The sequence below is a fragment of the Cnephaeus nilssonii genome (assembly GCF_951640355.1).
Source record: "Cnephaeus nilssonii genome assembly, chromosome: 7".
NCBI lineage: Eukaryota > Metazoa > Chordata > Mammalia > Chiroptera > Vespertilionidae > Cnephaeus > Cnephaeus nilssonii.
In genome coordinates, this window is record NC_137078.1 from 26,165,016 (window position 1) to 26,181,106 (window position 16,091).

The following is a 16,091-nucleotide window of genomic DNA, read 5'->3' on the forward strand; positions in this document are numbered from 1 at the left end:
ACCCCGGGTCACGCCGTCACAGGGGCGGAAGCGGCGGCGGCGGCGGCGGCGGCGACGGCCGAGCGGGGGCTGCGGCTCGCGGCGCGGATCGTGCAGCCCCGTGCGCGCGGCGCGCGGCTCGGGAGGGGCGCCCGCGGCCCGGGGCGGAGCGCTTGGTCTCGCGCGCTCTCCGAGGTGAGGCGCACGCGGCTTCGGAGTGACCGGAGGGGCTGCGGCGCCTTTGGGGTGTCAGCTCTGCACAAAGCAGCTGGGCTGGGGTGCAAACCCTTCTTCTCCCCCCTGCGCTGCGCCCCGCGCCCAGGTGGGAGGCGGATGGATGCCCTCGGGGCTGATACCTCCCTCGGCGGATTGGAAGCGGGGTGCGGGGTGGGGATCACCGCTCGAGGAAGAGAAATCCCCGGGCCGGGGTGTTGCGGCGACGGGGTTCCCTGATTCGTCGCGTGGAGGGTCTCTCCTAACCCCATGCAATAATTCCTTCCTCTCCAGCGCCGCCGTCTCCCCGCGACTGCCTGCACCCTTTTCAGTGCTCAGGTGAGCCCGGAGGTGGTTGCTTCTCCGACTGCGGAGAACTGACCGAGAAAGCTTTTCGGAGAGCGAGGCGGCTGCCGCGGGCACGGGGGAGCGTTGGGGATCCCTCCAGGGGACTGTTAGAGCCCTGTCACCGGGGGAGGGTGTGCTGCGGCGGGGAAAGCCCACGGCCCCGAGTAGGAACTCCCTTGCGTGTTCGCAGCCGGGAGCGTGGCGGCGAGGAGCCCGCACAGCCTTGCAGGTGTCCTAGTCACGCTCCAGCGCGGCCACCGCGCGTTGAGGCTCGCTGGGCATTGCCAGGTGCTGGGGTACCTCCTCCGGGGCCGGGAACCCGGAGCAGGCAGCCCCGTTACGGTGGATGTTAGTCAACAACCTGGCAGCTGGCAAGTGAAACGGGAAGGAAGAGGAAGGCCCAGCTGTAGAAAGTTGGGGTTCAGTGACGTGGAACCTAGCCAGATAGAGGCCCAGCCTTCCCTTTGGTGAGCGCACTGAAGTCCATAGACCAGCCCATTTGGGCAGATCCATCACTCCCCATTCACACACAGTTCAAGACTTTTGTGTTTTGTTTAGCTTTTTTTATTTAAAAAAATCTATTTTAGTGGGAGGAAGGCATTGGGAGGGAAGGCTTCTTAAGGAGGCACATGAGAAAATGACCATCAATAATTAATAGTTTTTCAGGCAGGGAAAGTAAAGCAGTCAGGCCGTTGAACTGGATCCATATTTTGGAAAATTTTATTAGTGTGGGTGCAGTAAGGTACTAGTCCTGCTTTATTTTAAGTGGCCCAAAGGGAAATTCCTGTTTCGGTTGTCTGAAGATGTTTGTAGTAGTTTGTTTTATTTTTAGAAATGCTGATGCCCCTACAAATTTTTATTCTAACATGGAGTCATTTTGATTCTTATTTTTATGAATAATGTGTGTGTGTTTTTAAAAAGTCTTTTTGAATAATTTACTTCAGAAAAAACCCCACATTTTTTCTTTTGTCACATTAAAAGAAAACCAAGGTTCTGAATTTAAAATTAGGGAGATATTTGCTTATAAAATTATATAGAACATGAAACATATTGATTAAATTTAAAATTAGACGTGCTTATTAATTTGAAGAAGCAGGTGGGAAAGCACTTCCAATATACTAATTTGTTTTAATGACACTTTTGATCAATATTTCTAGATTTTATTTACTTTTAAATCCTCATCCGAGGATATCTTTTTGATTTGCGAGAGAACGAGAAAGAGAGAGAGAAATATCAATGTGAGAGAGAAACATCAATCAGTTGCCTCCTGCATTAGTCCAGACTTGGGATTGAACCCTAAACCTAGGTTTGTACCCTGACTGGGAATCAAACCCACAACCTTTTGGTGTATGAGATGATGCTCTAACCAACTGAAACGCTTGGCGAGGGTTCCGAGATTATATTTAACAGCACAAAAATTATAGTCCTTCCAACTTTACTTAAAAATTTTTCCTACGTTTTAAGCCCCAAGAACCCAACAATAGTGAAAATACAGAAATTACAGCAAGTGTCAATAAAGGATGATGGCACATAACTGTTAATCGTATAATTAAAGGTGAAAATGTACCAACCTAAAAATCTTCAATCATATTTTTCCCCAGACAACACAGACTTAATAATGGCTTTTATAGCTAATGTATTCGTTTCCTCTTAACCATTTCTTGATTTGCATCATTCTTTATTGAGATTAAATACATATTTTCCAGTTTACAGTTGGACTTAAATGTCTGATGAAATTTCTATGCTTTTTTTTTTTAGAATGCTTGCTTTCCTAGAGTCAAATGTTGCATGAACCTAGGCTGATTATGTTCCTAAACCCCACATTAAATCAAATATTTACTTATTTTTTAAATATATTTTTATTGATTTCAGAGAGAGGAAGGGAGAGGAAGAAAGGGATAGAAACAGTGATGAGAGAGAATCCTTGATCTGCTCCCTACCAGGGATTGAGCCCCCAACCCAGGCATGTGCCCTGCCCAGGAATCAAACCGTCACCTCCTGGTTCATAGTTCAATACCCAGCCACTGAGACACACTGGCCGGGCTAAACTCAAGTATTTTTGTGGCAATACTTATGTACTAGTATACTATACATTTACAAATACTGTATTTATATATGCCTTATTTGTAGTTCACTTTTTTAATAATGTGGGATATATGTTTTATACAAAGAGATTTGTTAGATTGGACAGCCTTTTGAAAATATAAATGAGGTCCAGAAAGCCTTGGCTTAGGTAGGTAGTAGTATTGTGAACATTGTGTTAGTGTTTTATCCATCTGTATCCAGAGTGCGTAGAACTAAATGACAACTTATTTAATGCTCAAAGAACTATAATGCATTTCAGAATATATGTAGAGTTTATGTGCTCACAACTAACATGATGGTTTTGAGAAAGGGAAGAGTGAGTTAAAGGAAAATCATCCATAACATTGGTGTCAAGATTTCTCAGAGTCGATGTAGATAGAAAACAAAGTTTTCACACATGATGTTAATAATCTATTAAAAATACTCTAGGAGCGTTAGCAGAACTCACAGGTAGGGAACAGTAGGATTAGAAGCCCCTCAAAGCTTTTCTTCAAGATGAAGATTTTATTGCACTTCACAAGTGTTCCACTTTTTGCTGATTGAAATCAAGACCCCCGCCAGAAAAAGATTACAACTCACTTTATAGTGATACTCACTTCATTATGGTGGTCTAGAACCAAACCCACAATATCTCCCAAGATATGCCTGTATGTGGAATTTGTATCTAATGATAATACTTTTCCACTTTCAAATTTCTTATCTATAGGTGTGTTCGATGTATTTTGCATGCTATTTTGTGTGAGTGTATGTGTGTGTAGTAAATACAATGGATCAGAGAAGGAGATGTGTGATAATTGTAGAATTCACATATCATTGAGTATTTACTTCTGTTAAGCATTTTAAAAAAATATATTTTATTGATTTTTTACAGAGAGGAAGGGAGAGGGATAGAGAGCTAGAAACATCGATGAGAGAGAAACATCGATCAGCTGCCTCTTGCACACCTCCTACTGGGGATGTGCCCGCAACCAATGTACATGCCCTTGACCAGAATCGAACCGGGACCCTTCAGTCCACAGACCGACGCTCTATCCACTGAGCCAAACCGGTTTCAGCCTGTTAAGCATTTTTCATTCCTTATATAACTTAATTGAAAAAATACTAATTTTATTACTCAATCTTTCATGGTTACCATGCATTATTTTTCTTCTAGACTTTTGGTTCTTAATGTTTGTTTAGCCATGCTGTTAGACTAGTTCGAGAACTTAAAAAAAATTTCTAGTGGAAGATAAAGTAACTGCCCTGGCTAGGTAACTCCATTGATTTGAGCATAATCCTGATAGGCCAAGGTTGTGGGTTCAATCCCTGGTCAGGGCACATACAAGAGACAACCAGTTAATGCATAAATAAGTGGAACAACAAATCCATCTTTCTCTCCCTCTCCCTCCTCTCTCTATTTAAATAAATCAATAAGTTAAAAAAAATTAAAAGGTACAGTAACTAACCCAGATTCCTATATTTGGTAGCGACTAGATGGTGTGCCTCCTGAGGTTTATTTGTTGGGTATTACTGAGTAGGAATGAATGAGGTTGTGTGTTTTTTTGTGTTTTTTTTTTTAAGTATAATAAGAGATCAAAATTCAGGAACTGCTAAGAAGATATAGTAAGATGGAGAGAGACAGACAAAAACTAGGTGTTGTTACTTCTTGAATTTTACAAACAATGTGATTTGTCTGTTGGTCACTTGTGTAGTGTTTTTCTCAATTTTGTATTTTTAAATGTACACACCAGTAGTGGATACCATTTATTTATACTTGTAATATGCCAGTCCTGTTTAAGTAGCTCTCACTGGTGCTATAATAGACTCTTGCCATGCCCATTTTATGTATAAGAACACTTGAGTTCTTAGAGATGTTAAGTAACTTGAAAGCAATGGCTTCACATTCAGGCAGTCTAACTGCAGAGAATATATTATTACCTAGTACTGCATATTAACTGTTCTAGAATGTTGGAGGTATTAGCAAATGCTAATGTTTAATGGTTTAAATTTTTTTTTTTTTTTGCAGATTATCTGATACAATGGCAACTGCACGGGGGAGAACAAAGAAAAAAGCATCTTTTGATCATTCTCCAGATAGCCTTCCTTTGAGGAGTTCCGGTAGGCAGGTATCACTCATTTGTTCATTCTGTGCACCTGTTTTGAGCACACAGAATTATTCTGATTGGCACTGAAGAATTATAAATGAAAAGATTATAAACTTGTAGTCTAGTTGAAAAATTCACCCCGTAACAGTCACAGTACAGGATGATAAAGAGACAGAATGTAGAAAAAAAAGCTTACTGGCAGGAGGAACTGCAAAGATAGAGACATAGGGTTAGAATCGACATGGGGTGTTCAGAGAATTGCAGCTGTGTAGTTGCCTCCAGGATGTGAGCTGTGGTCAGATCATGCTTGGTGGGAATTTTACATCAGCTTGTAGCTGTTTGAGTGCTGTTGATGGTTTACTTACTGCCATCTTTTTTTGTAGGGGCTTTGTTTTCCCCCCTAAAGAAAAAACTTGAACGATGTAATATTGTCCTAGTTTTTTTTTTTTTTTAATATGCAATACTGAGAAGGTAAAACTGTTCTAAGAAAAAAAAAATTCCCATTTGAAAGTAGCTTTTATTTTGATTGATACAGCTTTTGTCCAAAAAAGGCTTGCATCCATTTTAGTTCTCTACTTAGAGACCTATTGTTAACATGCTGGTTCTGTATTTCAGGCACGTTAGTGAATTATTTGCACAGAACAGTCTCAAGGAAATTGCTATATTGTTAGCCACTAACCTGCTGCCGGGGTGTTGTTCATCTACAAGTTTAGAACTCCTAACGTGGAGGTCACATTCACCCTTGGCCACTCTGGTGAAATCTTAACCCCAGCTGGTTCTTTCTTAGGCAAAGAAAAAAGCAACGGAGATGATGGATGAGGATGAAGACGGTGGGTCAGAGAAGAAGTATAGGAAATGTGAAAAGGCAGGCTGTACTGCAACGTGTCCCGTGTGCTTTGCAAGTACTTCTGAAAGGTCTGTTTAGATAACATGTCTTGGCCTCATATTCCTGCCTATGAGAGCGTTCTCTGTGAGAACATCATCCTCAAAGATAGTTTTACTAAAGATAGATATAAATACTGTAAGTCGTCTAATAATAGAGACATTGCCCATACATTCTGTACATGCCACGCCCTCCTATATGATCCTCCTGTAGACATAGCCATATCAGCTCTGCACAGTGGCCAATCAGTGTCCTCAGATCCCACCGACTGTAGCTGAGCTGCTTTTGTGAGTTGAGAGTGGAATAGGGTCAGGGATGGGGACACAGCAGAGAGAACTGTGGCGCTCCCTATAGACCAGCAGGTGTTGTTGTAATTTTTGCTAACATTCTCTAGGCTTCCATCCTCCCTCACATAACATACCTCCTTTGCCAGTAGACATAAACAGGTCTCATGGAGGCTCTGGGGCTAACTGCACTTCCCATTTTTATTGGGATGACACAAGCTTGACTTTTACTTCCAGAGAAAAATCTTCAACGGAGGCTTAAGATCCAGTAAAACCTGGAACACAAATCCCATTTTTTAATCACGAAGCGTGGTGGTGGTAGTATTCACCGTGGCATTAGATTTCATTCTTTGACTACATTATTGGCTGCTTGACAGGTCCTGTTTGCCAGATTGCCTGCTCAAGGGTTCTCTTCCAGATTCATTCACTACTCAGTATTGGGACAGATGTTCTTACTAGAGACCACACTTCTCTCCTTCACCCACGCGCAGCTTGCAGCAAGCACAGTGATATCCCCTGTTCATGTCATAAAACCCTATCCTGGCTCCAGGGAGTCTTGATAAAGCTCCTAAGTCTCAGGCCTTTGGTGTACAACCAGCTAGGTTAGGTCCTCTGGTCTAAGTCCTTGTGTCCTCACCATGTGTTATCACCTATCAATCATCCATTCCACTTCCCCTGTTATTAGCTACTGGTTGTTAGGATTGTAAAGAGAGAATGCAACATGGGCTCATAGGAAATGCTTGATACATGTTTGTTTGTTTTTTAAAGTGAAGGGGATAGGGTGGGTTGGGAGGGAAGGGGGAAATCTATTTTAGTGAAACAGAGGGAAAACTTTATTGTTGTTATTTTTGCTAAAATAAAGGAGGCAACTTGTATGCATGCATATAAGCATAAACAATGGACGCAAAACTGGGGGGTGAGGGCATGTATGGGTGTGGGGGGGGGGGAATGGTAAGATATGTACACATATAATACCTCAATAAAAAAATAAATAAAGGAGGCAAATGAAAAAAAAAGGGAGAAGAAATGTTATTTATTACCAAAGCTGCATGTTTTTTCTATTTTCAGATGTGCCAAGAATGGCTATACCTCCCGATGGTATCACCTCTCCTGTGGGGAGCATTTCTGTAATGAATGCTTTGACCATTACTACAGAAGGTCTGTTCTCTCATTGTTGGAGGTTTTTGTAGTGGAGGGGGTCAGATGGTTAAGGCTGAGCCCACAGGCTTACTGAATTATTCCACTGCTGCAGCCATGCCTGCATTGACTACAACTTGCCAGACTTTTATGCTGTAGTTTGCATGTGTGCATGTTTACATGGGTGCACATTCAGGGTTCAAAACTATCTGCCTCAGTGAGACAGTTACTCTCTTTAGTCTGCAAGATCTGAAAGCTCTAGGAGCAGCTTTACTATTCTGTGACAGTGCACAGGGGGACGAATGCCAAGATTTGGGGGAAGGTACTGAGAAGTAGGGGGAGCTTGGACAGACAGGTAGCAGCTGTCCCTTCCTAATAGTTTCAGATTTTAAAACTGATAAGAATGCACCTTACCTGACAGGCTCTTTTATGGGTACCATAATAACTTCCCCCTCTTCATAATATGGCTAGTTAAGTTCTTTACATAAGATTTTCTAACCTGCCTTCTGTTTTGAAAACCCAGTTGACTTAGCTTGATATATTTATTTTTATTTTTCAGCCATAAGGATGGATATGAGAAATATACGACATGGAAAAAAATATGGACGAGCAATGGAAAAACTGAACCCAGTCCCAAAGCTTTCATGGCAGACCAGCAACTCCCCTACTGGGTAAAAAGCACTTGTGCACCTAAATGCAAGAAAAATGGATAAAAATACTGATTTGGGGGGAATTTTTCTTTTACTACATTTATTGTTTTATGTCTGTTAAAGCAAATCACATTTTTTATTTTTGTAGGAAACTTCAACATAGTATAAAGAAGAAACTAAGGACTTATCACCGGCTGGTGATAGCCATTGTTAAGATTACATATCTCTCACCTTTTCTTCTGTTAATTGTCTGAGTGTATCTTTAAAGACAATTTCATGCTTTATATACAAATTCTAATAAGGTTTAACATTTTACTTTTAACATAATTTTGTTAACTTTTAGCTTTTTTATTAATTTAACTTTATATTATTTTTCCATTTAACCATTTTTTGAAAATAAATTGTAGTGTTGCATATATTAGATAAATATCCCATCTATTTAATAAAAACCCAGGCAACCATTACGGCGGAATGACAAGAATGACCAGTCACTGTGATGCGCACTGACCACCAGGGGCAGACGCTCAATGCAGGAGCTGCCCCCGGTGGTCAGTGTGCTCTCACAGCGGGCGTGCCACTCAACCAGAAGCCAGGCTCACGGCTGGTGAGCACAGTGGCAGTGGCGGGAGCCACTCTTGTTATGAGCAGTTTGGAAATGGGGTCTCCAGGGTTGGTGTAGTTGCCCAAAGAAGTCTTGTCGTTTCTAGTTCTGCCACAAGGCAGTGCTAAGGAGCAGTGAGCTGAGTGGTAAGGAGTGAGGGGTCCCGAACTTTAAGAGGATGTCCGACTGCTGGCTTAGGCCTGATCCCCACAGGGAATGGGCCTAAGCCGGCAGGCAGATATCCCCCAAGGGCTCCCAGACTGCAAGAGGGTGCAGGCCGAGCTGAGGGACCTCCCTCTGAGTACATGAATTTCATGCTCTGGGCCTCTAGTCTAGGAATAAAATTGTTGGGTCACATTCTATGTTTTCCTTTTTGGGGGTCTACCAAACTGTTTTCCTTAGCAACTGCTGCAGCATCTTTCATTCCCATCAGCAATGGATAAGGATTTAAATTTCTCCACATCCTCAACAATTTATGTCTCCCCATCCTTTTGTGTTTTTTCATGTGCTTGTTGGCCATTTGTTTATCTTCTTTGGAGAGATATCTGTTCAAAACTTTGCTCATTTTTAAATTGGGTTGTTTGTCTTTTGTTGTTGAGTTGTAAGAGTTTTTTATTCTGGATACTAAACCCTTATCAGATATTAGGTTTGCAAATATTTTCTCCTATAGGTTGTCTTTTCACTTTCTTGATAGTGTCCTTTGATGCACATAAGTTTTTAATTTTGAAGTTTAGTTTATTTATTTTTTCTTTTATTGCATATGCTTTTGGTATTATATCTACTAGTAAGAATCCATTGCCAAATCTGAGGTCATTAAGATTGACTCCCCTAATTTTCCCTCTAAGAGTTCTATCATTTTAGCTCTTACGTTATGGTGTTTGATCCATTATGAGTTAATTTTTGGATATGTGTGAAATAGGAATCCAATTTCATTCTTTTGCATATGGATATCTGTACGCTTTAAAAAAAAACTTTTTATTTTGCAATAGTTTTAAATTTACAAAAGAGTTGCAAGAATAATACTGAGAGTTCCCATATATTCTCTACTAATTTCTCCTATTGTTATCATCTATCACACCATGATTGTTTGTCAAACTAAGAAATTAACATTAATACAGTACCAGTAACTATATTATGGACTTTTTATAGGTTTCATCAGTTTTTTTCAGTAGTGTCTTTTACTGTTCCAGGATCCTATTCAAGATGCCACATTGCATTTAGTGGATAGTTTATGACTCACTATAACTAAATTTAACACTGATTATTTCCTTAAGTTAGAGCTGGAAAACCTTTCTGACAATAGTAGTAGTCAGATTCTGTTGCACTTTTTTGGTGCCTGAGCTAGTATTGAATCAGAAATTATGGGGTAAAAGTATGTTATATGGGTGATGGTCATGCAAGGGAGAGGAAAAGTGCTAAAAGGTTGGTCAAATCATGTGACGAAGATGGCAAAGTGAGTGGTGGAGGAGAGAAATGCAGGCTCAAGATTAGCCAACTGATTGACCTTGACATGTTACTTTCCATTTAGGTTCAGTGCACAAAACCTGAGTGTGGAAAATGGAGGCAACTTACCAAGGAAATCCAGCTTACTCCACAGATAGCAAAGACCTACCGCTGTGGTATGAAACCAAACACTGCTGCTAAGGTATGATCTCTGTTGGTTTTCCCTTTGAATTCATTGCTAGGTTAATTTAGTTCTTAGTAAATAGTAATGGTATGTATTTCTTGTTTACCGTATTGCTCATTGTATCAGTATTGTATTGGTCCACTTACATATAACAGAACACCAACTACAATGGCTTAACCAATGGAGGATTTTATTTTTCTCTTGTTATGAGCAGTTTGGAAATGGGGTCTCCAGGGTTGGTGTAGTTGCCCAAAGAAGTCTTGTCGTTTCTAGTTCTGCCACAAGATGGTTGCTGCACCATCAGACATTCTGACCAAATTCTAAGCAGTAAAGATGGGAGAGTCAAAGGGCAAGAGGGCTGTGCCAGCTGAGTCTCCCCCTCTTTTATTGGGAGCTTTCCTGGAAGTTCCAACAATAGATTTCTGTTTGTATCTCATTGGATGGAATAAGATCATGCAGCTACTCTGACCAGCAGTAGAGACAAAGGAAGGAAATCCTATATAATAAAAGGCCCATCCCCTGATCAGGGTGGGGGGGCAATCAGGGGCAGAGCCAGCGAGGGGGAGGGGCCCCGGGAGGTTGGCCGGCGGCCTCCCCCCCCCATCTGGCCGGTTTGCTGGCCGCAGTGGGCGGCATAGCGACTGGTTGTGCTGGTCATTAAGGCATTCCGATCACTGGCTTTTTATATACACTGAGTGGCCAGATTATTATGATCTCTGAACACATAATAATCTGGCCACTCAGTGTATATCCTATATAATAAAAGGCTAATACGCAAATTGTCCCCTCGACCAGGAGTTTGACCAGCAGGCTGGCCGGCCAACTGCCCATGTCCCCTCCCCCTGGCCAGGCTGGCCAGACCCCACCCATGCACGAATTCATGCACAAATTCATTCAATGTGTGTATATATATATATATATATATATATATATATATATATATATATATATATATTTATATACACTGAGTGGCCAGATTATTATGTGTTCAGAGATCATAATAATCTGGCCACTCAGTGTATACCGGTATAGATTTTCAACCCCTGTTGTGACCCTGAGCATGTGTATCTTTCTCTCCATCTTCTCAGGGTTTTTAATTTCTCCCAACAGTGTTTTCTAATTTTCATTGAGGATGTCTTTTGTTAAATAGATTTCTAGATATTTTGTGTTCTTTTCCTGTGATTGTAAGTAGAATTTATTTTTAACTTCATTTTCAAGTTGTTTGTTGCAATGATATAGAAATACAATTTTTATATGTTGATTTTATACCCAGAGGCTTTGTTAAGTTATTCAACTTATTAAATTTCATAGGTCTTTTTGTAATTCCTTTGGGTTTTCTATAGTTGTAACAACTGTGAATAAAGAAGGTTTTGCTTTTTTAAAAAAAAAAATCATCTTTTTGCTCTTTCTTTCTCTTGCCTTACTACACTGGTCAGGACCACCAGTACCGTGTTGAATAGAAGTTGGAGAGTAGACATCCTTGTCTTATTCCTGACATAGGAGGAATGTGTTCAGTATTTTATCATTATGTATAATGCTGGCTTGGCTGTAGCTTTTCACAAATGCCTTTTATCAGATCAAAGAAGTCCCTTTTTGTTCCTAGCTTGCTGAGAACTTGGTATTATGAATGGTATTATGATGTTGGACTTTGTCAGATACTTTCTCTACATCTTTTATGATGACCATGTGGTTTTTCCCCTTTCATCTGTGAATGTGGTGAATTACACTAATTCTGGAATGTTGAAACTACCTCACATTCCTGGAAAAAATCTCATTTGTTCTTAATGTAGTATCCTTTTAATGAATTGTTGGATTCAGTTTGTTAATATTTTGTTAAGGATATTTGCATCTGTGTTCATGATGACAATTTTCTTTTCTTGTAATGTTCTTCTTGGGTGTTGCTGTTTGCGTTATGCTGGCTCCGTAAAATGAATTCAGAAGCATATCCCTCTTCTCTATTTTGTTAAAGAGTTTGGGTAATGTTGATACTATTTCTTCTTTAGCATTTGGTATAATTCACTAGTGAAGTAATTTGGGTCAGTTTTCTTTGTGAGAAGTTTTAAAGTTATAAACTCATTTTCTTTAACAGATATACAGCAATGTAGGTGGTTTTATTCTACCCGTTTTAGAATGTGTATGTGTTTTTCCAAGAAATATGCCTATTTCATCTACTTTGGCACATTTGTTAACTTAAGGTTGTTTGCACTGTTCCCTTATCCTCCTTTTAATGCCAGCCAGCTCTGCGGTGACGTCCTTGTTTTTGTTTTGGATGTTGGTAATTTGGGAGTGAAGAGTGGGAAGCACAGATCTAAGCCTGGGACCAGGGTCCTGGAATGAACAAATCCTGTTCTGAACCCTTTCAGTTTAGCCTTTAATTGATTTTTGAGCGCAGTCTTCAGAGGGGAAGGCCTCTCTGAGGGATAGAAGAGAAAACAGTGGGAAGGGCTGACACTGAGGCGGTGGGTAATTCATTTCTCAGGCTGAGTGCACTGATGGGAATTGGGGTTTGAGTCATGAAGGTACATGAGCTTGTGTGGCAGAGGGGAAGCTGGCCGAAATAATGTCATGGCTGCACTGAATTTAACCAGGCCCTGTGTCCAAGATTACTTCTCAAGCCAAAAGTAGACTCAGTGGCATTTCATTATAATGTTTAAAGGAGAGTTCAACCAAGAGCAGTAAAAGATAGCAGACTATTTCAATAGATATTAGCCTTTGGGCCATTTTCATTCAACCTATTTCTCAAGTTTCTAAACAGTTATTCTAACGATTAAAAATATTTTCGGATGATTTGCTTACTAATGTATGTTATTAAATACTGGATATAATTTTACATAAAAAGTTTATATTAAAATCATTTTGCATTGTGCTTTGACTAGCTTTAGTTTAACTATCATTTGGAATTATATATAATCCCTCCTTTCTTTTACCTGCTGACAATGGAATGGACAACTTTAACTTCATCTCGACTAATTGTTCAAATGGCCCGTGTCCCTTTTTTTGTTTATTTGACTTTATGGGGGGATGGTAATTGTCCTTTTCCATTTTTTTTTTTTTTAGTTTAACTAGTTTTTGAAAAGTCTAAGTTCTTCTTTAAAATGAGTTTATTTTTAGACCAATTATATATGTTCATTACTGAAAAAGTCAAATAATATAGAAAAGGACAAAGATGATAAAAGAAAACTCATGCAGTCATCATCATGCAATAACCATACTAAATGAGATTTATTTAACAGTATTCATGTATTTCAAGCAAAAGACCTGGCTGAGAAATAACTTCCCATGTTAAGAAATAGTACTTACTATGCATGCTCATTTTATGTAAAATGATTGCGTACAGCAAAATTTAAAATCAGAAAAAGAAGCCAAAGTGAAATAAGAAGTCGTTGAACATAGGATAATTATTTCTTCATCTCAAGAAATGGTAGTTTCTAAAAACTTCCTCAAAGGTTATGAATATATATGATGAGAATGGTAGGAGGTTAGAATCACTTTGTTTTAGTTGCATGTTTCAATTTTAGATATTAATTGACACCCTGCTATGAAAGTGGGAAAAGTAAATTATGTCACACCTCCCCTTTCCCTTGCTTCAAATTTCTGTTAGTGTTTCGTGTTTTAGTTTAGTGTGCTCTGTCAGAGTAAATGTATCATTTATTTTCCATCACCATCATCCCTCCATTGCTTACTCTGCTTCTGTACTTACTGGGTTTAATACTCCCCACAATTTCTCTCACCACAGTTCCTTCTATCCCAAGTTCTTCATTTTGATTCATCATGTAGTTGAATGTATTTTAACATCAAGAACTTTTTTTCCAGCCGAAACCGGTTTGGCTTAGTGGATAGAGCATCGGTCTGCGGACTGGAAGGTCCCAGGTTCGATTCCGGTCAAGGGCATGTACATTGGTTGCGGGCACATTTCCCGGTGGGGGGGTGTGCAGGAGGCAGCTGGTCGATGTCTCTCTCTCATCGATGTTTCTAGCTCTCTATCCCTCTCCCTTCCTCTCTGTGAAAAATCAATAAAATATATTAAAAAAAAAAAAAAGAACTTTTTTTCCAGGAGGACTGAGAGGTCTCAGATTCCTTAAGCTTTTGAAAACTTAATTGCCTTTCTCTCCTTCCAAACCCTCTTAAAGTTGAAGGCTTCATGGTCTTCTTAAATTCCAGCTCCTAAGTAGAGTATCATGTTTTACACTTCTTTCCCCCCCCCTCCGCTCCATCCCCAAATTGTCCCTTGAGAGCTACTGCTCCAGTCTGTTACTGTCTGTAGCCTGAAGTTTTGAAATATTTATTTAAATGGTGTTTATTGATTCAGAGTCCCTTTGGTTTTCAGCTTGGTATTCTGTCAAGGACAAAGTCTGGAAAGGTTTATTTGTAAAACAACATTAAAAAGAATGGTAGCAAACTGTGCACACTGTTTTGGAGCTTGCTTTTTTCGTTACATATGTCTGATAGATGTTGCCATCTCAGGACCTAAAGACCTCTTTCTCTTTAAAGCCTGTATAATACTCTACTGAGCGGATGTATCATGATGAATTTAACATGGTTGAGAGCATTTAGGTGACTTTTAAATGTTTGTTGTTAGCAGTGCTGTGATGAATAACTGTATATCTTTGCCATTTTTCAGTATATTTGTAGGATAATTTCCTAGTTATAACATTTCTGTGTCAAAGAGAACATACCATTGTTTTAATATGAAATAATTCTTAGACACAAAAGAGGATTTGTAATTTGTGTGTAAGAAGCAAAGAATTAAAGCAAACACTCACGTATCTAGCAGTTGTAGAAGCTGAGCATTAATACCAAAGCCTCTATCTCTTCCTGCGTGCCCCTTCCTTTCCTTCACTGCAAGGACACAGTATTCCGAATTTTGTATGTATTATTCCTCAGCTTTTTGTTACATATTTACAAAACCCTAAACAGCGTGTAAAGTTTTGCCTACTTTTGGACTGGCTATAAATTGTATCACATTGTTTGTATTCTGCAGCTTGCTGTTTTCACTCAATGTGGAGGTTTTTCACGTGCATCCATGTTGATGCCAGAGCTCTGAGCTATTCATTTCCCCTGCTGTATAGTATTGCGGTGTGCGACTGTACCACGATGTATCTATTTTCCTGTTCACGGGCTTGACCGTTGTTTCTGGTTTGGGGCTGTTACACACCGTGCTCCTGTGAGCATTCATGCATGCCACTCTTGGGCACAGGCAAAGTTTCTCCAGAGTGTATTCCAAGGGCCAGATCTGCGGGGCTATATGGTATGCCAATCTTCAGTCTATTTAGGTAACTTTTTACTTGAAATACACAAACAGAAGGTGCATATAGCTCTGAATGTTCACGAAGTCCCCATTTAGCCAGCTTCTAGTAAAGAAATGGAACACCTACCAGCCCCTCAGAGTCTGTCAGCACCCCCTTTTACTCACAGCCTCCATCCCTTGCTCCCCCACTTACTATTCTGACTTAAAACACTACAGATGTTTTGCTTGCTTTGGAGCTTTATGTTAATGGAATCATACAGTGTTTTCTTCGGGGTCTGGCTGCTTTCTCTCACCGTTGTGTTTGTCAGGTGCATCCATGCTGTAGTGTGTGGTTATAGTTTGTTCGTTCTCATCACCAAATAGTGGCCATTGTTTGACTGTGACACAGTTTATCCATTCTACTCTTTTTTTTTTTAAATATTTTATTGATTTTTTACAGAGAGAGGAAGGGAGAGAGATAGAGAGTTAGAAACATCAATGAGAGAGAAACATCGATCAGCTGCCTCCTGCACACCCCCCACTGGGGATGTGCCCGCAACCAAGGTACATGCCCTTGACCGGAATCGAACCTGGGACCTTTCAGTCCGAAGGCCGACGCTCTATCCACTGAGCCAAACCGGTCTCGGCTATCCATTCTACTCTTGATGGGCTCTGGATTGTGTTTAGCTTTTTTCTATTACAAACAATCCTCCTTTGGACATTTTCTACTTATGTTGGTGCACATGTATGAGGGCCTTTCTGGAAAATACAACAAAGGTTAGGTTGCTGGACATATAGTATGTACATCTTCAGTTATACAAGATAATGCCAAATTATGGTTCATTTAAAAGTTTCATATTTTGTCCCGTTGCTCTCCAGAGTCATTCTTTCTTTTCTTAAAAATATATATATTTTTATTGATTTTAGAGAGAGGAATGGAGAGGGAGATGGAAACATCAATGATGAGAGAGAA

The 16,091-nt window shown here is 40.1% G+C and overlaps 1 protein-coding gene across 3 annotated transcripts in view; it reads left to right on the forward strand.

The window, feature by feature from the left end:
- Positions 1–26: 26 nt before the first annotated feature.
- KDM1B (lysine demethylase 1B) overlaps positions 27–16,091 on the forward strand; it is a 48,807-nt gene continuing 32,742 nt past the window's right edge. Inside the window, exons 1-7 of one of the 3 annotated variants that reach the window (XM_079776439.1) lie at positions 27–174; positions 487–531; positions 4,631–4,730; positions 5,497–5,624; positions 6,945–7,034; positions 7,573–7,684; positions 9,793–9,909. In XM_079776439.1, the coding sequence (XP_079632565.1) occupies positions 4,644–4,730; positions 5,497–5,624; positions 6,945–7,034; positions 7,573–7,684; positions 9,793–9,909 (534 nt within the window). In that variant the 5' untranslated portion in view covers positions 27–174; positions 487–531; positions 4,631–4,643. Of the gene's footprint in view, positions 175–486; positions 532–4,630; positions 4,731–5,496; positions 5,625–6,944; positions 7,035–7,572; positions 7,685–9,792; positions 9,910–16,091 lie in introns of those variants that run through there. The other 2 variants (XM_079776437.1, XM_079776438.1) reach the window with 2 other exon arrangements.